We start from the raw sequence: 23700 nt of genomic DNA on the forward strand, positions 1-23700 counted from the left end.
ACAGCAAGTTACACAACATATATATCTTCTGCCTGTGTCCTTATCCATCTTGCCTCCCAAAATAACATAGGACCCAGCGCCCTGATCCCCTGCAGACAGCACTCACGATTTGGTAATACCTGCTCTCCTGCTGCAGCTGCTGTCACGCAGGACCACACTGGTATCTTTGCCTTATTTATGACTGTTGCACTAAAAAGGTTAGTTCCAATAACAATAGAGATGTCGACTGAGACTGTGGCAGGTCAAAACCAATTTTGGTTAAAATGATTAAGGTGGTAGTAAACTGAGAAATGTATTGCTTTGATCTACAAAATCTATGTGAGCAATTACATGAAAGAAAAAAATCCTTACGGTGGTAGAGTTGACAGTTATCTTCCTTTTCACTGCTGAGAAAATACAGGCATTGCATATTTAGTCAAATACAAATTCTATTGCCATTTGACCATATTGGTCCTTTCCCTGTGAATTTAATCATTGGTGGTTGTATGTGTCTGTTACTGGGTGAATGAAATACCCAAGGAATCATTGTTAGTAGGTCTAGAAAGCAGACCTTGCTTTTTTTTTTTTTTTTAATTTTACTCAATTGAATTTTCTTTTTTAAAAAAATTATTTTTATTTATTTTTGGCTGCGTTGGGTCTTTGTTGCTGCGCACAGCCTTTCTCTAGTTGTGGTGCACGAGCTTCTCATTGTGGTGGCTTCTCTCATTGCAGAGTACAGGCTCTAGGCATGCAGGCTTCAGTAGTTGTGGCACATGGGCTCAGTAGTTGTGGCTCACGGGCTCTAGACTGCAGGCTCAGTAGTTGTGATGCACGGGCTTAGTTGCTCCACGGCATGTGGGATCTTCCCAGACCAGGGCTTGAACCTGTATCCCCTGCATTGGCAGGTGGATTCTTAACCACTGCACCACCAGGGAAGCCCGCAGACCTTGCTTTAAAACAAGAGCACCAGCTGCTTCTGAGGTTAGCTCTGGGGAGCACACTTTGAGAAACTGTGGGGTAGGGGCAATACTTTAACAGCCAGATAACTTGTGTTTGTATTAACATCCAAGGAGAGGGAATAGGGTAGAAAGTTTATCCAGCACTTCCATTAATTCCACTTCACATCATGGAATGTTTAGTACATTTATTATTATGACTTTACAACTTAGCAATAGGGTACTGAATATTAACTATGTTTACTCATTCTTGCTATTTTAGGACTAGGATTTTGGTTAACTATGAGGAAGCCAGGTATTTGATAGCACTTTTTTATGTGACTGCCTTACTTTTAACAGGGATTAAAAGTAACCTGGCAGGGCAGGTAAAAGGTAGCCATCATTTCCACAATGTCAGGTATAAAGTGCCCTCAAAGTGGCCCCAAATTTCTACAAGGAAACTTTAACCCTTTTTTTGTTTGTTTGTTTATTTTTGGCTGCACTGGGTTTTCGTCGCTGCGTGCGGGCTTTTCGTTAGTTGCGGCGAGCAGAGACCACTCTTCGTTGTGGTACGCGGGCTTCTCATTGCGGTGGCTTCTCTTGTTGTGGAGCACGGGCTCTAGGCACCCGTAGTTGTGGCACGTGGGCTCTAGAGCACAGGCTCAGTAGCTATGGCACACAGGCTTAGTTGCTCTGCGGCACGTGGGATCTTCCCGGACCAGGGCTCGAACCCGTGTCCCCTGCATTGGCAGGCGGATTCTTAACCACTGCACCACCAGGGAAAAAAAATAGAATGCTTCATGAACTTGCGTGTCATCCTTGCCCAGGGGCCATGCTAACCTTCTCTGTATCGTTCCAATTGTAGTATATGTGCTGCCGAAGTGAGCACACCTTGACTGTTTTATGTGTAGAGAGTAAAAAGGGAATTACAGCTGAATAAAAGGATATGACCAAAGACAACGAGGCCAAAAAACTCAACACATATTGTCTTGTTTACTTTGAGATACTGTGGTAGTACATCGAATACAGTAGTCCCCCCTTATCTGAGGTTTCGCTTTCCACGATTTCAGTTACCCAGGGTCAATCGTGGTCTGAAAATATTAAATGGAAATTCCCAGAAATACGCAATTCGTAAGTTTTAAGTTGCCACCGTTGTAAGCAGCATGGTGAAATCTCACGCTGTCCAGCCCCATCCTGCCCAGTACGTGAAATCATCCCTTTGTGCAGCAATATCTGGCCTATTAGTCACTTAGTAGCTGTCTCAGTTATCAGATCCACTGTCATGGTACCCTGGTGCTTGTCTCCAAGTAACCCTTATTTTACTTAATAATGACCCCAAAAGCAAGAATAGTGATGCTGGCAATTCATATATGCCAAAGAGAAGCTATAAAAGGCTCCTTTTAAGTGAAAAAGGTAAGGTTCTTGACTTAATGGAAAGAAAAATATTGTATGCTGAGGTTGCTAAGATCTATAATAAGTACAAATCTTCTGTCCATGAAATTGTGAGAAAGGAAAGAAACTCATGCTAGTTTTTTTTTCTTTTTTTCCTGTCATACCTCAAACTGCAAAAGTTACAGCCCCAGTACATAAGTGCTTAGTTCAGATGGAAAAGGCATTAAATGTGTACAATATTTTGAAAGACAACATTCACATGACTTTTACAACAGTATATTGCTGTAATTGTTCTATTTTATTATTAATCTCTTACTGTAGCTAATTTATAAATTAAACTTTATCACAGGTATACATGTATAGGAAAAAAGTGTGCGTGGATAGCTAGCCAGCTAGCTAGCTAGCTAAATAGATATTTGGTTCGGTACTATCCATGGTTTCAGGCATCCACTGGGGTCTTAGAACATACCCTCTGCACATAAAGTGGAACTACTGTACTTGGCCCAGTATACTTTCCAGTTTGAACCCATTCTCTGGTTTATTTGCTTTCTGTTTAGAAATTTTTCCTGTATTTTATAAACGATTTGCTCTTTAGAAAATTTTATGTTCTTCACTTGATACAGATGTACAACTTGAATAATTTTACTAACTCTGGTCTTTGGTTTAAAACAGACTTGCTTTAGATTTCAAGACAGGAAATGATGTCGCCTTTCACTTTAACCCACGCTTCAATGAGGACAACAGGAGAGTCATCGTTTGCAATTCGAAGCTGAATAATAACTGGGGGAAGGAAGAAAGACAGACGGTTTTCCCATTTGAAAGTGGTAAACCTTTCAAAGTAAGTTATTGCTACTATTATATATTGATAATGTATATTTCTCATGGGGAATCACTCTTAAACCACAATGCACTGGAAATGAATTTTCATCAGCTGTCCTGGGACACCTGACCAGTACATCTGCTCTCCATACCAGGGGACTGGTCTCAGAAATAGTGGCACTCTCCCCAACTCCATTCAGGCACCTTACCATCACCCATTACCACCCTTCTGAGTTTAAGCTTTTCTGGAAGTGAGAAAAATAGCATCTTTAATAAAAAAGGTAGAGAGTCTTTATGGTACAGTTGGGCTGAGACTTAATTCCTCAAAACAACATAGTTAGCATGGCAATCAAAACAAAATATTGGATTTCCCTGGCGGTCCAGTGGTTAAGACTCCATGCTTCCAATGCAGGGGGCGTGAGTTCAATCCCTGGTTGGGGAACTAAGATCCCACATGCCGTGTGGCGTAGTCAAAAAAAAAAAAAAAAAAAATCTAAAAATTTTAAATTCTAAAAGTAAAACATACTTGTTTTATGAAAAGAAAAATTTATAGATTTTTTAAAAATTAACTAAAAAGTCCTCCATCCTTTACCGCTTCCCCCATCCTCACAAAGGTTGCAACTTGAGTATATTTCCAGTGTTTTCTATGACAAGCAACACACTTTTTATTTTTAAGCACTGCTTCAACAAATATTTATTTAGGTCCACAGTATCGGGTAAGGGTTGACTATAGAGTGGGTTATAAAACAGCTAGATCAGGCTTCCCTGGTGGCGCAGTGGTTGAGAGTCCGCCTGCTGATGGCGGGGCGCAAGTTCGTGCCCCGGTCTGGGAGGGTCCCGCGTGCCGCAGAGCGGCTGGGCCTGTGGGCCGTGGCCGCTGGGCCTGCGCGTCCGGAGCCTGTGCTCCGCAACGGGAGAGGCCGCGGCAGTGAGAGGCCCGCGTACCGCAAAAAAAAAACAAAACAGCTAGATCGGGCTTCCCTGGTGGCGCAGTGGTTGAGAATCCACCTGCCAATGCAGGGGACATGGGTTCGATACCTGGCCCAGGAAGATCCCACATGCCGCGGAGCAACTAAGCCCGTGTGCCACAACTACTGAGCCTGTGCTCTAGAGCCCATGAGCCACAACTACTGCAGCCCGTGGGCCTAGAGCCCGTGCTCCGCAGCAAGAGAAGACACCACAGTGAGAAGCCCGTGAACCGCAACAAAGAGTAGCCCCCGCTCGCCACAACTAGAAAAAGCCTGTGTGTAGCAACGAAGACCCAACACAGCCACATATAAAAATAAATAAATAAATTTAAAAAAACAGCTAGACCGCCAGCACCTCAAGGGCAGAGTCTAACAGGGACCATATTCTACATTTGGTGGACATCTTTCCTTATGAGAACATTGCCACCTAATAGTGCTTCATTGTTCAGATGTGTAATGATTCGGCCAGTACCCTACTTATGAAAATTTGGAGTATGGAAATATTCCAAACAAATAAAACCGGGCAAGTTTTATTTATTTTACTAAAATACTGTGATAGCTATCCTTATAAATCTTTGCTTCCTAGAATAACTTTACTCAAAGAATATACATGTTTAAAATTTAGATAAGGATATTGCCAAAGTGCTGCTTCCAAAAGGATGTAAGGATTAACACATCCTCTAACTACTGGGAGAGTATGTTTCCCCTACTCTTGCCAAAACTGGTTAGTATCAATCTTCATAACATTTGCCACTCTAAGTAGAGGATTCCTATTTTAGCATTTATTTTTAGTTTGAGTTTTAGGTGTTTGAGGCCATACAAAAACTTTAGGTTTTTATGTAGATAAATTATTAATCTTTTCCTCTGTGGCTTCAACTATATGTCCTTCTAAAAATTTTATCATTCTGTTTTGTTTAAATCTTGAATAAGTTGGAGTTTATTTTTGCTGTAAAGTTACTTTTTCTGACTTTAATTAGTTCTACAATTGATCATAAAGGTGAAATGCTGGACATCCTGAGCTCAGGCCAGACTGGTTTTGAGATGAATGGGCATTCTTAACAGTTTTGTGTACGTGCCATTTCAGATACAAGTCCTGGTTGAAGCTGACCACTTCAAGGTTGCGGTCAATGATGCTCACTTGTTGCAGTACAATCATCGGGTGAAAAATCTCGGGGAAATCAGCAAACTGGGAATTTCTGGTGACATAAATCTCACCAGTGCTTCGCACACCATGATATAAAGGGGCAGATACTTTTTAAAGAAATGAAATTGAATGTAAACCTTACACATTTAAAAGTTTCATGTTCACTATGAGTGAAAAATTCTACCTTTATTCATCAATGTCCTTCTTGCAAATCATCCATTTAATAAAGAGTTACCTGTCTTTATATGTCATTTAATTGGGGCAGTTTATTCTTGATAATGCGCAATGGACTCAATGGAAAAGGACTCAATGGAAAAAGAAATATGTAGCAACGTTAATACTGCATTAGAGTCTCCCAAAGTTTTCAATATTTGCTAAACTATTTTTTAAAAAGGAGGGACTTCCCTGGCAGTGCAGTGGTTAAGACTTCGCCTTCCAATGCAGGAAGTGCAGGTTCATCCCTGGTCAGGGAGCTAAGATCCCACATGCCTCATGGCCAAAAACCATAAAACAGAAGCAATATTGTAACAAATTCAATAAAGACAAAAATAAATAAATAAATAGGAGTAAATACTACCCCCAAATTAACCTCTCCAACAGATGCTACAAAGAAACGGTTCTATTTTCTTACTTCAGGAAACATAATATATTCAGGAAATGAGAAAAGCAGAAAGAAAAAGTTTACATATAGGCGACCCATAGACAATTACTGTTAGCATTTTGGTATATTTCTCTGGACTCCTTTTAACTATTTCATCTCTCTAAACTATACTTCACTGCTTTCAAATCAGTAACTGATACCAGTATCAGACAATCTTCCCGTGGGTTCTTTTGGTTTTATGAAATCTCCAGATTTGTAGAGGGAAAAAAAAGTAGGTTTTTAATTAGAAATGTAATCAGCTTGAAAAAGTTAATAGTTCCCATTGTTAATACTCTCAACCATGCCTTTCTGCCCTTCCTCATTACCAGCAAGGCCAAAGACTAATATAATTTCAAAACCAGGGTGTGTTCACATCACCTCATTTTACAGGAGACCAAATATTATTTGATCTATTATTGTTTCTACAATACCATCTTCTCAAGTATTTTGTTGCCACAGGTTGGGTCCCCCGGGAGGCAAAGAGATTAGAATGCAAGAGGTTTATGAAGGAGTGCCCTTTCTCTCAACAGGTGTGGAGCCGAGAAGGCACATAATTAGGCAAGAGTAAGAAGTTGAGCATCCATGCCTCAGCCTACACTATAGGGGTTATGAGCTGGGATGATGTTTTAGAGCTGTCAAGAGGGGGATGCCTTCATATTTTCACTTCAGTCAGTTGATACAGGCCACCTAGGAAACAGTCTGATCTTGGGTGAAGTGGCTTTCTTCACCTGAGACAGTTCTCACACGGGATGACTCCCAAGGACTGTCTGCTAGCAGCAGTTATAGCAACTAAAAAAAATGAGTCCTTCAGTCCTAAAGTGGGATGTGAGCAGCACATCACGTCTCATTTCAAAAAGTATGTTAATTCCTTATTCTAACATTCTGATCTTGACTGTTCTACTCCAGTGATTAAACAGAAGAACATAGTAAGCTATGGAGAAAAAAGGGAATTTGGTTTACACAAAATTACTTAAATCCTCTGAGCCTTGGTTCCTTTGTAAAACGAACGGTATAATACATTTTATAACACATCTTTTGTCTATAAAATGGGTTACTATGACCATTGAATAAAATATTGTTTGCAAAGAGGTTGTCATATAGTAGGTCCTCAATAAATGGAAATTCCATTTTTTTTTTTTATTTTTGGAAAGGCTCTTGTTCTACCCAGTTTTCTTTCATTTTGTCTTTAAAGATTTTCTTAATACCTCATAATTCTAGAGTCCAGTAGCCTAAGGACACTCTCTCTAGTTGTAGGACACATTGATGGCTGCCTCCCCAACTCATTCCCTGCTTCCTAACAGTCGTGGTTTTACCCAGGTATAATCCCAGATAAAATAGGGAAACCTGATTAGTTTAAGCAAACCCCAGCTGATCTGCAGATGGAGATGTGGCATTAGCTGGCCTAAGCAGACTAAAGGGAAGGACACAGCTCTGATTACCACTAGCAACCATCATGTAACTCCAAAAGGACCCAGCTTTAGAGACACTGACACCAAGGATGCCAGAATGAACTATGAACAGATGTTGGACTTCGATGGCATCATTGAACTGTTGATTGTTAAAGTGCCTGAAATCACCCTGACAACTTGTGAAATAATAAATTTCCTTACTGTTAAGCCAATTCGAGTTCAATTCATTATCACTTAATAGCCAAAAGCTTTCTAAATGATTCAATAGTACATCTTATTAAACCTACCAAAAAAAATCATGTTTACTCACATTGTTTTATTCTCATCTACTTTATCCTTGAGGGCAAGTATTATTTTATTGTTATGTTGCATTTTTTAAAAAAATTTATTTGGTTGCGCCAGGTCTTAGTTGCGACAGGCAGGCTCCTTAGTTGTGGCTCCAGGGATCCTGAGTTGCGGCTCACCAGCTCCTTAGCTGCGGCACACGGGCTCCTTAGTTGTGGTATGCATGTGGGATCTAGTTCCCTGACCAGGGATCGAACCCGGGCCCCCTGCATTGGGAGCTCAGAGTCTTACCCACTGCACCACCAGGGCAGTCCCATTGTTGCATATTGCTTTATATAGATTCTAAGTCTTGGGTTGCTTTGTACCCATCTCTTTTACATGTTCATGGCCCTGGACCCTTAGAAAACCCTAACTTTTACATAAAATGTTTCTTTGTTCTGAATGTCTTGCTTGAATTATTCATTAACGGGCTGTTAAAGCTGCTTTTATATTTTGTTAAGACTAGGCATTCTGAGAATATGCTTCTAAACCAGCACCTCACATAGTCTCCTAACTGCTCACGTGGGCTTGATAATAAATACTGTCTTTTCCACAAGCCTAACATACCTTCCTCTGACAACAAAAGTAGATGTGCTTTCCTTTCTTGTTTGGAAACTCTTCATCTTAAAGGACTATCCATAAAGTTGCTGCTTGTTTGGTGAATACCTCGAACACTCACCTCATTTGCAAACAGAAATAACTGGATCCAGGTCTGGTGACAAACTTTAGCTACAATCAGTCATCTTGGTGCTCTGTTATTCTGATCACCCTGTCTTCTACAAATCCTGTAGTTAAGAGTTTTATAGGGCTTCCCTGGTGGCGCAGTGCTTGAGAGTCCGCCTGCCGATGCAGGGGACGCGGGTTCGTGCCCCGTTTCGGGAGGATCCCACATGCCGCGGAGCGGCTGGGCCCGTGAGCCATGGCCACTGAGCCTGCGCGTCCGGAGCCTGTGCTCCGCAAATGGGAGAGGCCACAACAGTGAGAGGCCCGCATAACGCAAGAAAAAAAAAAAAAAAAAAGAGTTTTATAAAAGAGAATATATTTCGAACACATTAAGTGATTGATATAATTCTCTTTAAGGGAAGGCAGCATTTCCTTCAAAGGCTATCAGTCACGTCAAGGGGAAAATGAAAAAAAAAATACAAGAATTTAATGGGAACCACTTATAATTTAACCATTTGAAACTGCAGCATGTAAACTGACTTCAGAATCCAGAAAGCCCATCTAAAGAAACTCAACATACCCTGGAAAATGCAATATGCAAAGCTGTTCAACATCAACAAATTTAAGAGTTCAAATTAAGAATAAAGTATAAAGGAATGCAAATATTTCTGTCAGAGTTTAACATTGTATTTTGATTAAATGAAAGAATGTTCATAAGCTCTGAGTAGGTATACTTAACATTTAAGCTTATACATTTTAAACAAGAGAGGCAAGGCACAGTACATTTTTATTCTGCATGGTTAATATACAAAATATCCCCACTTCCCTTGAGAAACAGTATCATATCTAAAACATACTTTGATGAACACTGAATACTGAAATAGTATACAGTTGTTCCTCAGAATCCTGGGGTGGGGGGTATTGGTTCCAGGACAACCCCCCCACATACACACGCACAGATATCAAAATTCAAGGATGCTCAAGTCCCCAACAGTAGGCCCTCAGTATACGGAGGGCTGCTGTATGACACTATATAAATGGATTGAATAGAAGTGAACACAAATACATATTCTTCAACTTTTCAATATTCTAAGAATATACCACAGCACTGATAACACGAAGAAAAATGTCTGGATTTATTTTTAAATTCAAAATTCTTCTGGTTGATCTCCACTGAGGGGCTTTAGAGGTGAAAACGTAATCAGGTTACCACCAAAGGGAATGTGTCTGGTATGTTCTTGATGTCTTCTTTCCACCTGAGTGAATGTATTACTGCAGTTTAGGCCTGGCTAGAGAATAAATTTAGAGAAGTCACTAAAGTAACCATCAAGAGTTTCACCGATTAAGTTTTCAACATTGCAAATTAGTAATGGATTAATAATATAAATGACATTTCTTATACACAATAAAAAATTATTAATAACATGATTATGCTACTTTCCATGGATCTAATTTCAAACATATAGTTTTTTTTAATTGAAAAGCATATTAGGAATATATGCCTTAAAAGGTGATTAGTAATATGTAAATGGACTTCAGCAACATATGCAGGATGCATAAAACTGAGGCCACTTATGCAGATTCCACAAATCCTAGTCCATATAATTGTACTTAATAGGTCTTTTACTAGTGTGACCCTGCTGGGATCCTTTTCTTTGTTCCCTCTCAAACCCTACTTCAAGTTCAAATGATGCACAGAGCTAGTAATAATGTGGGTCTAAAATAGACAGGTGGACCTATTAAAAAAAAATCCAAAAATATAAATTCTAAAATTTATGGAAGTGGAAAATAATTCACAAGGAGACTAAGTTTTAAGATACTAAGATTTATCAACAAGATAATATATGATAACTGAAGCAATTTTAATATTACTAATATATCAAAAATAGAAATATTATGATTCATTAACATCCAGATTTACTTATAATACCACATATTATCATCAGAACCAATCATTCAGAATTCAGCTCTGAGAACAAGATTAAATCAGGTTTATATAAATTGGCCTTATGCTGAAATCCCTGTCTCTCTAGGTCTCAGCCTAGGATTAAAGAAGCCCAAGACTGGGACTTCCCTGATGGCACAGTGGTTAAGAATCTGCCTGCCAATGCAGGGGACACGGGTTCAAGCCCTGGTCTGGAAAGATCGCACATGCCACGGCAACTAAAGCCCGTGAGCCACAACTACTGAGCCTGTGCTCTAGAGGCCGTGAGCCACAACTACTGAGCCCGCGTGCCTAGAGCCCGTGCTCTGCAACTTACAACGAAGAGTAGCCCCTGCTCGCTACAACTAGAGAAAGCCTGCACGCAGCAATGAAGACCCAATGCAACCAAAATAAATAAATTAATTAATTAATTAAAAAAAAAAGAAGGCTTGGACTGGGACTTCCCTAGTGGTGCAGTGGTTAAGAATCTGCCTGCCAATGCAGGGCACACGGGTTCCAGCCCTGGTCCAGGAAGATCCCACACACTGTGGAGCAACTAAGCCCGTATGCCACAACTACTGAGCCTGCACGCCTAGAACCCATGGTCCGCAACAAAAGAAGCCACCACAATGAGAAGCCTGCGCACTGTGACGAAGAGTAGCCCCACTCACCACAACTAGAGAAAGCCCATGTGAAGCAACGAAGACCCAATGCAGCCAAAAATAAAATAAATAAATAAAGAAGGCCAAGACTAAGAACGAACAGTGTGGTCGCAGTAACACACTCTGTTCAGCTCCTGAGATGTAGCCAGCCCAGAAGGCTGAATACAAAGAAGGCATCTTCGAAAGATAATAAAAGTCAACATATTCAGAGGTCCTTAAGGAATTAGTGGCTTAAGGAAGCCAAGCATTTGCCAGGCTTCATGAGGTTAACAAAAATTGTTTCTGCTTGATCCTACATTTGCCTTAATGAATTTTTTATATTCTGAGATCAAAGATTAGCAAACCAAAGCCACTCCCTGATTTATTTTAGCAATTGGTCCTGGAAAATTTCAAGGTAAGGTTATAAACCAGAGTTGTTGACCATGGCCACGTGTTAGAATCGCCTGACAAACGTTATAATACAGATCATTGAAATAAAAATATCTGGCAGTAGGGCTGAAAGCCAATGCTGTAAACACTTAGTAGGCAAGAGAGCACTATTCCATTCATGCCCTACTGTTTAGTGCCAGCATCCATGAATGCAAATCAGGCAGCTCTGCCTAAAGAGGAATTTATAGTTAATAAGGGAAATAGATTCCTGAAAGTACAGTATGTTTTAGGAATACAGTATCATTTATTCATATTATACTCTTAATAAGAGATTCAGTGTGTGCACTGTATGCATTGTGCACCTGTGCCTATACAGAAATTAAAATGCGAGAGATGAGAGCTTTTACAGGAAGCCTTCACAGATGGGCAAATGTTTGAACTAGATTTAGAGGCAAGAGGTCACTAAAAGTAAAGGCTGGGGAGCTTCCAAATAAAATAGCAGGACATAAATATAGTAATCTAAAAGAACTAGAATGAAAATAAGCAATGACTGAAGGTAGGACAGACATTATCTCCCCAACTGCAAGCTTCAAAAGTATAGAAACCTTGCATTATATTTTTCATACATCACTGAGAACTACCCAGCATAATCCAAGCTACATATTAGATGTTCAAGTATTCAACCACTTTGTCACAACAAATTTGATACATAAACCATATAGAGAATTAAATCTTCAGAGTTTAATACTAAAGCACATTATATTTTAAAGTATTAATATAACTTAATACAATTTTTCCCATTTTGAGAAAAAATGAATAAAAGTGGATTTCAGAGTAAATAAAACAATGACAAGATGTAAACTTTGCACATAAATTGAAAAGTGAGTAATATTCATTTTATAAAACAAATCTGGAATGTAAAGAACTTTTCAAATCAAGTTGGAAAACTTACTGAATCAAGAAGATGGCATTCAGTAGTGAGACTTTTATTATCCAATAGTACTGAAAAACAAAAAAGAATAATTTTTAACTTTTAAAGTAATATTCTCACAGTTAAGTGTTGTTAGAAAGGAACAAAGCCTTGAAAGATATGAAAAATTCCATACATCATATGCTAAGAAAAATATGGATCATCTTATGCTATAATATTTTTTTAAATGTAGTTAAATTTCTTTGTAAAATTCTCATCCTTAATTTCAGTATAAAAAAAGGCTTCTATAAATAAATCTCATGCTTGTAATTTAAAGGTACCAAAAGATGCTAGAACATAGCTGGAGTGCCTTAAATGTCTGACCAAGGTTATAATGTTTATTTTGCCTTAGACCCTAGCCAGAAGAGCACCATGCAGTAGCAGATGAAAATAGTAGGTGAAACCATCACACATTATATGATAACAAAAATACAAGAGCCATTTCCTACTGAACAATCACAACACAGTAGGTAGGAAAAGGCATTAGGGCAGAAAAAGAGGGTGTTTTGAAGAAAGGTTTGAGGATGTTTGATGGAAAAGAAGAGAACTAAAAAAACTTCAGGGAATTTTTCTGAGTCTTCACAAACAACAAAGGATCCCACATAGTTAGGTCTAATGTAAAGTGCTGCTGACATCCAATATGGATTAGTATCTGTTGTTGATTTTTAATGGGTCTACCTCAAAAGGTTTGGGTGGATAGTAGGGTACCACAACACAAACTAATTCTCACAAGATATTTATTGCAAGTGTCCAATTTCTCAGCCTTCATTCTTGGAAACTGTATCCCGAAGTGTTTATAATAATCTATACTTTAGTCTAAGTTTATTTATTTAACAAAGCCTCATTTAAATACATTAAAAGACTTTACCTGACTGAGAAATTTTTGTTTCTTCTTCCTGAGAGATGTTATTTTGTGATGGTACATTTTTTTCAGGGCTAATCATCAAAACATCCTGTGCTGTAATTGAATTTAGTTCCATTCCATACACAACATCTGAAATTTCTTCCTTTTTGTTAGTATTAACATCATCTGCCACTTTGCCAGCAAGGAGAGCCAAATTCATTCTTTTACTAGGTAAACAACTTATTTCAAAGTTTATCTTATTTACATCCTGGAAGTAAAAATGTTATTACATTTAATTACCCAAAATTGAAATAAACAGAAAAAGTCTTATTGCTATTAAAAATAAGAAATAATAGAAGGATGACATTCTGAGCACAAGCTAAAGAACACTAAATCCTACCATCTTGCTTCTTGAACAATTAGATCAGATAATATTACAGCAACAGTACAAATGAAGGAAAGTTTCTCAGCAAGTACCAACAGTCCAGCTCAGAGATTGGCAAACATTCCATGTGATAGGCCAGGCAGTACAGTTGACCCTTGAACAACATGGGTTTGAACTGCGAGGGCCCACTTATACGCAGAATCTTTACAACTGTAAATACTACAGGATCTGTGGTTGGTTGAATCCACGGATGCGGACCCACAAATATGGAAGAACCAAGTATAAGGGGTGCACCAACTGTAAGTTATACGTGGATTTTTGCCTGTGCAGAGGGATGGCAACCCCTCATGCTGTTGTTCAAGAGCCAACTATAAATATTTTAGGCTTTGTGATCCAGAGTCTCTGCACAAACATGAACACTCTACCATTATATTTTGAAAGCAGCCAGATACAATACATAAACAAATGACTGTGGCTGTGATACCATAAAACATTATTTACAAAAATAATCTTGATGTGAGCTGAAAACCAAATTAGCACTATGATCTCAAACAAGCCAAAGGTCTTTGAAATAAGAACTGTAATTCTATATGACTGCTTTAGATTTTCAGTGGAAATTCCAGAGGTTGTTTATGGAGTTACTATATATAATGATATAAATAGATAGCATACTGGGCTATCTAATGCACTGGGATAGGACTTACATGGTTTACTTCAATTAAATCTTGTAATCCAGGACACTTAGCATCTTCTACTACGCTGTTCCTGAAAAAAGAAAAAAGCAGCATTGTACTCAGATAATTAAACATTTTGCTATGCTTTGACTTGTGTTTTGAGACTATCCTTTATGGGTCAAAGATGGAGCCTCATCCAAGATCAGGCCTGATCCAAACAGATTCGTTTTGGATGACAGCTACTTCAGGATGGCCTTACAAACCAAACGCATTTTCCTCAGAAAGCTCACAAGCTTGTGACCATGCTGGTCAGTCTACTGGCAATCTTTTGAACCTCAGCCAAATCCAGAGCCACATACTAGAAGAAGTCAAGATAAAGCTTACTTCTGGGGGATTAAAGCATCAACTCAATTATTGTATGGCTGGAGTTGCCTACCTTTACTTGTTAGCTAGTTATAGCACAATATATTCTAATCCTGAAGTTCTTAACTTGCATTTTACTAGAAACATTTGTCTCAACCTCTTGGAGTCATTTAAAAATACGTATATATACTCTATTTTTCTGGTTTTCAGCTTCACTTTGTACGAAGTTGTTTATTTGTAAGATGCTCTTTCAGGACTATTATCGGAAATAAAGTAAAAAAATTTTTAAAGAGTACTTGTAATATCACTTAAATACAATTTTGGATCTTCTTAGTACAAGATAATGAACTACAGGGTATACAAAGTAAAGTAATTTGCATTTAAGAAATGACAATAAATTGGTATTTTATAATCCACAGATTTCTAAAACATCTAAAATAATTTAATCCCTACAAAGGCTAAATATACTTTATACTGAAAACTAGAAATTTTATAACTTGTTCCATGAAATATTTAAAAAGAAAAACTTTCATTTGTTTCCCCATTGAAATAGTCAATGCATAGGGTGTTCTTTATTTTTTGACAACCTTGTTTGGTGTGATGGCAGAATATTCAATGCTGTCCCATCTCCAGATTAATAATAAATCCAACAGTCCTATCTTGGGCCCAGACTACAATTTTATTTCCTACTTAAAGTATCTTTTTCCTATCATATTTCTGGTACATTTATGTTCCACGAACAAGGACTATATAGGTAATTTTGATGCATCTTTACAGAGGCAGTACTATGTAGCATAAAGAATGTAGGTAACATCCACTCTCACCAACTGTAAGCTGAATTTGGGTAAGTTACTAACTTTTCAAGTTTCCTCATTTTTTAAAAATGGAGATCTAGTACCTCACATGGTTGTTTTGAGGATTAAATGAGATAATATATGATAGGAACCTTGAACAATGTCCAGCCCATAATAATTGTTCAGTACATATTAGCTCCCCCTTCTCTCACTCTGCCATCTGTCAAGTCAGCAACCTCAAGGTACTTTCTATAATGGCCGGTACAAAAGTGCCTACCCCTCAACGACACTGCAGGGAGGTATCAGCACTGTTTTGTGGATGATGAATCTGAAGCTTAGTGAGTTAATTAAACTTGTCCTGAAGTTTCATAGCTAGTATGTCATAGAGCTGGTTTTAAGCTCAGATCTGTCAAGCACCAAAATTTCAGCCCGTTTATCAACAAAGAACACTATATTACTCCTTTTCTTCTTGGTTCTGCAGCATTTACTTTGCCCATCTAGCTACGACCATTTACCAATCTGAAATCTGAAGCCCTAATTTCCTCATTTATAAAATAGAAGTATTGCCTATACGTTACAGGGTCATTGTGAAATTTAATAAACAATACATATCTTGCATACTTAACCAGGTTAACAATCTGAAATGGTATTTAATGTCTGCATCTGTTAAACTCTTAATATTAAAGAAATACCTGTTTCCAGGAATATTTGAAATCAAAGTCTTATCAACATGTTCACTTTTGGTGCCCTGAGGATCAGGATTCTCTGGTGATGTGGTTTGTCTTAAAACGCCCATCTCAGCCCTGCTCTCAGACGCAGCTTTGCTGGCAGACTTAGGTATTCTAAGTCGTTGAGAAAGACATTCAGAAGAAAGTCCTAGAAGATGAGAGAGATCATCTTAATACCAAAAAGCTCTTTCATTCATTTTTCATTATAACTAGGAAGACAGTGCAAATTCTTCCTATTCCCCTACCTTTCTCCTATAAAATAATGTTTGTTAAAGTCAATGCCTGGGACTTTCAGTTAAAGATAGTACTGAACACACACACTAAACTGCTGCCTCTTGACATCCCACTACTATAAACAGTAACAGATAATCTTGAAAGGTTGAATGCTACAAGGACAAAGCATCCTTTTTTTTTTAAGGTCAGTGGCTTTTAAAATTTGAAATATAATTTTCAAGGACAAAGGAAACTAAACCAGAAACAACAAAACTCAGAAAAATTTGGAAGCGTAATATAGATAGATGAGTGGGATATTACTTAGTAGACTCAAGAAAATAAATCCTAAGCCACTAGTCAGGAAAGATGTGAATCAACCCAGTTTATACCGCAGCACCTCTCAAAAGAATTGGTGGCCTCAAGAATCTCTGCAAGCAGAGGTAAAAACAGGGAGATTGGTTCAAAGTCAGTTTAAAGAACAATTAGAGTCCAGATTCCTTTCCTCATTATGCACAGCTGGGAAACTGTCAACAACCCCCTCCCACCACCAAGATAAAAAAAACTAGAGGCTTATCTCCCCAAAAAGGTGAAACAGGGTGTCTCTGGTTTAGGGGATAAAGTTGAGAGACGGGTACTATATGGAAAAGGGAGGATTAAATGAGTATTATTTAAATTGTTGATACACTCAGTTTCCCTCCCCGCATGTGGCTCCTGAAAGACTGGAAGCCAGAATTATACCCTCCAGGCAACAGATCAGAAGGATCTTCTCTGGGGAATCTAACTAGCCCATGAGAAAAGACTTAAATACAGTGATGATGTGCAGGTTCCCAGCATAATGGTGCAGCTAAATCACCCCACAGTAAAGACCTTATTACCCACACGCTGCCGTGCAGAGTCCCGCCCTTAACCATGAGCAGGCAGTGAATGATCATCAGACACCCAATGGAAGACTCTAATACGAGAGACAGAAACCAAAACAAAACAGATGAGAGTATCTTGGAACAAACTATCCAAGGGCAGAATACGTAAAAGCTATCGTTAACGTCTGTAGAAAAATAAGACGGTGCACTTATGAAACAAGTACAGAATGTTATAAAATGGAACATTCAAAGACTAAGAAAGAGTTCTTGGGTATTAAAAACATGATAGCCAACAGGAAAGTTGAAGAAATTCAGGAAGTAGAAGAAAATGACAAGTACAGGAAAGAATGATAAAAACAGTCTATTTACCAGGAGAAAGATAAGAGTTTCTGAAAGAAAGATCAGAGAAAACCAAGGAAAGTACATCAAAGGAATAATTCAAGAAAAAAATCTACACCTTGTTTAGAGAGGGCTGTAAACAATACTCCAAGATTCCTTTAAGCATTGGAAGTGGTTGCCTTTAGGAAGTGACAAACGGGATGAGTGGGGCTTCCTGGGGGACTTCTGTTTTGTAACAAACCTCATGTAAACTATGAGTTCTACAATTAAAACTCTATTGAGTTCTATAATTAAAACTCAATTTCAGAAAGATCAATTTTGGTCAAAAATCTTGATCTCTCTAGTCATAAGCACCAAGATGGTTCCCTGAAAGAATAGACAGCGGTGGGCCCATAGTCATGGAAACCACTAGGATCCTTGGGAAGTAAGTAACAAGGACCCATGCCATTAGCAGTGAGGCAATTCGTGGAGTCCAGGGAATGCAGCTGCTTGGTGTAAAGAAAACACACCAAAACCACACACTAGGTGTGATACCTAAATTGACAGGGAGGTAATAATATACTTGAGGTGATAAATTTACATTTTAATGTAAATATTAAATAGCAACTCAAGTTTATTGTCAGAAATCTTCCAAGTGGACACAGTTAAATAATAGAAAAAAAAAAAATCCCTTCTGCTTAAAGAGGACTTAGCCCCTTTCTCCTTGAAAATAAACATCTAGCACTTAAAGCATTAATAGAAGTGTCGCGCTTCCCTGGTGGCGCAGTGGTTGAGAGTCTGCCTGCCAATGCAGGGGACATGGGTTCGTGCCCCGGTCCGGGAGGATCCCACATGCCGTGGAGCGGCTGGGCCCGTGAGCCATGGCCGCTGAGCCTGCGCGTCCGGAGCCTGTGCTCCACAACAAGAGAGGCCACAACAGTGAGAGGCCCGCATACCGCAAAAAAAAAAAAAAAAAAAAAAAAAAAAAAAAAAAAAAAAAGATAGGAGGAAAATTTTTACTCCAAATGAAAATTAAACCAAACCCACCTTCCATAAGCTATTTCTCAGAAATCACAGAAAACACATAAATCTTCATGTGAAAACTATTTTTCACCTCTTATACAAGCTCACATCCAACCCAAATATTTCCGTTTAGTAGTCTCAGCAGAAAAACTAACCTGAGAATGATTTAACAGGACTTTCAATTCTGAAAAATCCAGCATCAAACACTATTTTATCCACTTCCTTTGGCATTGCAGAGGCTGCTGCCTCAGCATGTTCTTTCTGCTCAATTCTCTCTCTCACTGCATTTTTTATGGCAGCTAGGCGATTTCTAGCTGCAATTCTTCCACCATCATCCTGTTTGGGTTTACTCACTATACCTGAGACAACTTTTTTCTGTGAAGAAAAATTATGACTTATTAAAGGGATTCATTACCATCTTATAAGAAAAACAAATAAGGCATACATGAAATTCTCAACACATTCATCATATACTTACCAAGCTCCTAATACGTGCTAAAATGCTTGGGGGTGGGGGGGTTGGACTTCCCTGGTGGCGCAGTGGTTAAGAATCCGCTTGCCAATACAGGGGACAGAGGTTCAACCCCTGGTCCGGGAAGATCCCTCATGCCACGGAGCAACTAAGCTCGTGCACCACAGCTACTGAGTCTGTGCTCCGAAGCCCATGGGCTACAACTACTGAGTCCAAGTGCTGCAACTACTGAAGCCCGCGTGCCTAGAGCCCGTGCTCCACAATAAGAGAAGCCACTGCAATGAGAAGCCTGCACGCCGCAACAAAGAGGGGCCCCGCTTGCTGCAACTAGAGAAAGCCCACATGCAGCAACGAAGACCCAAAGCAGGCAAAAATTTAAAAATAATAAATTAAAAAAATAAATAAATAAATAAAATGCTGGGGGTCAAAAGGTAAAGGACAAAGTTCCTGCCCTCAAGGAGTTCTCAGCTTCACAGTGGAAGAGCTAGATAAGGACACTGAGAAGAATAAATGTCGTGTTAGAAATAAATTCAGAGGGCTGAATTTATCAATTAATCAACCTTCAGAGGCACCGAGAAAGGCTTATAGGAAGTAGCACCCGAGCTGAAATCACAGCTAGGTGGGCTACAGGATGGGATGAGGAAAGGGCTAGGTAGAGAGAATAGCATGTTTGCAAAACCAGAAATGAAAGAAAGCACAGAGGAGTTGGCAAGAGGTAAGTAACAGCTAATTATGATCCCTCACATGTAACCATTTTGAGGAGCTACATTTACACAGAGGACAAAGTAATAGAGGTTACTGATGATTTCTAATCAGGAGGTTAACATTATCAAATTTGCATTCTGGAACAGTCACTCTGTGTCCAGCCTGGAGAATGGATTGGAGGGTTACAAGCCAGTTAGGAAGGCAATTACTTCAGTGATACTGGAAAAAGATGCTAGTAGTTAGATTACGGAGGGAAAAATGAAAAAAGTAAACAGATTCAGGAGATATGAGGAAGAACTGAGAGGACTTAGCAATCTTTTAGATAGGTGCGGGTGAAGGTGGTGAAATACAGAAAGGAAAGGACCACAGAAGATAGCCAGGTTTCTATCTTGGATGCCTGGAGGGATGATAATACCATTCTCTGAGACAAGGAAACATTGATGTGTGTGGAGATGATTTCAGTTTGGGATACACAGATTTTAAAGTATTACTGTGTCAGCAGTAAGAGTGGTTTGAAATACAGATTCGGGAATCATCGCCGAGCGGGTAAGATTGCGCATGAAGAATATGGAAGGAGAGAAGAGAGTTGAGGTAGGAACTGGAGTATCACAAACACTTAAGGGATAAAGGGAAAGAAACTTGCAAACATGACTAAAAAAAATGGGACAGAGGTAGGAGGAAAATCAGTATAATACAATTTCAAGAAAGAGGGAGTAGACTGTATTTAATACTGCAGAGGGACTAGATTTTATAATTAAGTACCTAATAACTGCAGCAATTAGAGGATCAATAACCTTGGTTATAACTGTTCTAGTAGCATAGAGGGGGTGAAGCTGAATTGCAGTGAGTTGGAAAGGTAAGAGGGAATCAAAATAGTAAAGACAGAGTATAGACAACTTTTTCAGGAAGCTTATCTGTGACTGGGAAGAAAGAAATGGGAATGGGGGAAGGGGAGGTACAGATAACTGTAAGAGATGTGGACCTCACAGGTTTAGTTGTTGTTGTTTTGCTTTTTCCTAATGTAAACAGAGATAAGACCCTTAAACATATCTAAAAACTGATGGAAAAAAGAGGGAAAGATGAAAACAGGATAAGTGATGGAATGAGAGGCAATGAATAGGAGGTAGAAGGGAATGGTAACAAAGTATAGGTAAAAGATAAATTTTATTTTATTTGTCCAATATCTTAACAGTAGCCTCTAAATAAAGTAGGAGGAGAGAGACACCTGGTGATAAGGGGCAGAATTACAAGGCTCTGATATACTGCTGTACTGATACAGCCATTATCTGCATCACTGATGATATTAATGTTTCCAGGACTACTCAATAAGAAATATCCACAGTGGCTTCAAAATGTTCAAGCATCCTTCATTGTTTAGTAGATTTAAAACTCATTCAATCAATTTTGTCAATGTCCTTTGAGTCTTTGTCATAACAATTAGTAAAATAATTTTATTAAAATGTTTCTTTAATACTCTAACAGCTTAAACTCCTAAGGATTCAAAACAGTTTTTCTATGGATTACATAGCATGATAAAGTACCAATCTAGAAACCTGATTTTATAATCACAGACATTTTTCTAAAATCTAAAAGGAAAACTGGCAATGCTCTACTGTGGTTTGAGAAGCATTCATCTGAATCAAAAACTCTGAGTTTAAAACATTACTAGAAAAAATTCTACAAATAGATAAGAATGGAAGCTATCATGATAAAGTAATAGGAAATTTTACAAGATAAAGTATAAGGAAGAAGACAGACATTCTAAAGAGCCATTGTTCCTCTTTCTTTTCTATTAAAAAAATTCTTTCAGGACTTCTGTGGTGGTCCAGTGGTTAGGACTCCGCATTTACATTGCAGGGCGCCCAGGTTCCATCCCTGGTCGGGGAGCTAAGATCCCGCAAGCCACTCGGCATGGCTAAAAAAAAACCCAAAAATCTTTCATTTTGAAATATATCACACAAAAGCACAGCCTACTGGATAAGAATAGGAATTCTGGAATGAGAAAGTCTGGCCTGAAACCCAGCTCCACCTTGGGCAAGTAACTTAATCTTTCTAGGCCTCATATTCCTCAACTGTAAAATGGGGATAACAGTACCCACCTCAGGAGGATTGTTGAGGATTAAATGAGTTAAAACATGTAAAGTATTTGGAACAACATTTGGCACATACTAAGCATTATATAAATTATCTACTTCTACCATTATTATCACCAAAAAATGTATAAACACAATTTAAAGAATAAAACAAACACACACACACACACTATGTAGCAACTCAGAAGCTCTCAATCAATCACAGCCCCAATTCAATCATAGCCCCTATCCTTCCTCCCTCCGGAAATAACCATCCTGAATTTTGCATTGCTCATTTCCTTTCTTTCTTCAAAGACAATCAGCACATTGTAAGCAATATATGAAACTTATTTTAAAAAATGATAAAAAATCTGAAGCTAAATGTTTATAAAGCTTGAAAATAAAAATTATTTAGAGTAGAAGAGTCTATATTAGAAACCCACAAACTTACCCGAAAAACTTTTTTGCTTGTATTGTTATTGTTTTGCCACCCAGATTCCTCAAGCTTGGTCAGATTGTTGAATTTTTGATTTACGTCTTCTATCTATTAATAAATAAAGCTCAAGTTTATCAGATTAATGCTAACCACATTAAAATTACAAACTAATAAACTGAAGCTTCAAAAAAATTGAGAATGGCAACATAAAATTCGACTAAATCACCCTGAATTTAGTATTCAAGTGAAAAACTCTTACAGTAAAATTGTTCATTGTTATTTTTGGTCTTACAAACCTTCAAAATCTACATAAAGAATGTCATATATGGGGGCTTCCCTGGTGCCACAGTAGTTGAGAGTCTGCCTGCCGATGCAGGGGACACGGGGCTGTGCCCTGGTCTGGGAAGATCCCACATGCCGCGGAGCGGCTGGGCCCGTGAGCCATGGCCGCTGAGCCTGCTCGTCCGGAGCCTGTGCTCCGCAATGGGAGAGGCCACAGCAGGGAGAGGCATGTGTACCGCAAAAAAAAAAAAAAAAAAGAATGCCATATATGGATAACTCTCCTAAATTATTTTTGATCACTAAAATGGTAGGAGAGATATCCTAAATGTTTTTGTTTCCTAAATTACACAATATGAATACAATCTCTCTTTTTTTACAGGACATCTTGGTTGCTTCCAAGTTTTGGCAATTATAAATAAAGATGCTATAAACACCTGTGTACACATATTTGTGTAGACATATGTTTTCAACCATTTGGGAAAATACCAAGGACTGTGATTGCTGGATTGTATGATAAGAGCATGTTTAGTTTTGTAAAAAACTGTCAAACTGTCTTCCAGAGTGGCTGTACCATTTTGCAATGTACCACCAGCAATGAATCAGAGTTCCTGCTGCTCTCCATATTCACCAGCATTTGGTGTTGTCAGTGGTTTGGATTTTTGCCATTCTAATAGGCATCCAGTGGTAGCTTCTTGTAGTTTTAATTGGCAATTCCTTAATGATCTACGACATTGAGCCTTATCTTGTCATATGCTTACTTGCCATCTGTATATCTTCTTTGGTGAAGGGTCTGATCAGGTCTTTTCTCCATTTAAAAATCAGGTTGTTTGAACGGTTCTTTGTATATTCTGATACAGATGTTTGTATCAAATATCAGATACATCTTTTATAAATATTCATTTCCCAGTCTGTGGCATGCCTTCTCATTCTCTTCACACAATCTCATTTTAAAAGATTCAAATAATATCCCCATCCTTCTGGTATTTCCAATCTCCTCCAACGAGGTAACCACTGTCAACAGTTTGGTAAACTTGCTTCAAGTCCCCTTACTATGCATTTATATTCATATATACTCTCAATCTCTCTCTCAAAAAAAAAAATTTAAATGTCAAAATGACTCAGGATTACATTTACGATCACTGATTTTCAACAAGTTGCCACTGTAATTCAATGAGGAAAAGACAATCTTTTTAAGAAACAGTACTGGGAAAATTTGGATATCCTCAAGAAAAAAGATGAATTTAGACTGTTATCTACACCATACAGAAAAATGAACTACAAATGGATCACAGACCTAACTGTAAGAGCTGAAACTATAACACTTTTAGAAGAA

At 38.4% G+C, this 23700-nt stretch overlaps 2 protein-coding genes across 2 annotated transcripts in view; one reads left to right on the forward strand and one right to left on the reverse strand.

The window, feature by feature from the left end:
• Nucleotides 1-5477, forward strand: part of LGALS3 (galectin 3) — a 10536-nt gene extending 5059 nt beyond the window's left edge. Inside the window, exons 4-5 of the mRNA XM_007445982.1 lie at nucleotides 2979-3144; nucleotides 5178-5477. Of these exons, the coding sequence (XP_007446044.1) occupies nucleotides 2979-3144; nucleotides 5178-5333 (322 nt within the window). The 3' untranslated portion in view covers nucleotides 5334-5477. The remainder of the gene's footprint in view (nucleotides 1-2978; nucleotides 3145-5177) is intronic.
• Nucleotides 5478-9043: 3566 nt separating this feature from the next.
• DLGAP5 (DLG associated protein 5) overlaps nucleotides 9044-23700 on the reverse strand; it is a 37028-nt gene continuing 22371 nt past the window's right edge. The window contains exons 13-19 of the mRNA XM_007445983.1: nucleotides 22101-22193; nucleotides 18556-18775; nucleotides 15951-16134; nucleotides 14132-14192; nucleotides 13067-13310; nucleotides 12181-12230; nucleotides 9044-9562 (exon numbers count right to left, since the gene is read on the reverse strand). Of these exons, the coding sequence (XP_007446045.1) occupies nucleotides 9422-9562; nucleotides 12181-12230; nucleotides 13067-13310; nucleotides 14132-14192; nucleotides 15951-16134; nucleotides 18556-18775; nucleotides 22101-22193 (993 nt within the window). The 3' untranslated portion in view covers nucleotides 9044-9421. The remainder of the gene's footprint in view (nucleotides 9563-12180; nucleotides 12231-13066; nucleotides 13311-14131; nucleotides 14193-15950; nucleotides 16135-18555; nucleotides 18776-22100; nucleotides 22194-23700) is intronic.

The sequence above is a fragment of the Lipotes vexillifer genome, unplaced genomic scaffold (genome assembly GCF_000442215.2).
Source record: "Lipotes vexillifer unplaced genomic scaffold, Lipotes_vexillifer_v1.1 scaffold43, whole genome shotgun sequence".
Lineage (NCBI taxonomy): Eukaryota > Metazoa > Chordata > Mammalia > Artiodactyla > Lipotidae > Lipotes > Lipotes vexillifer.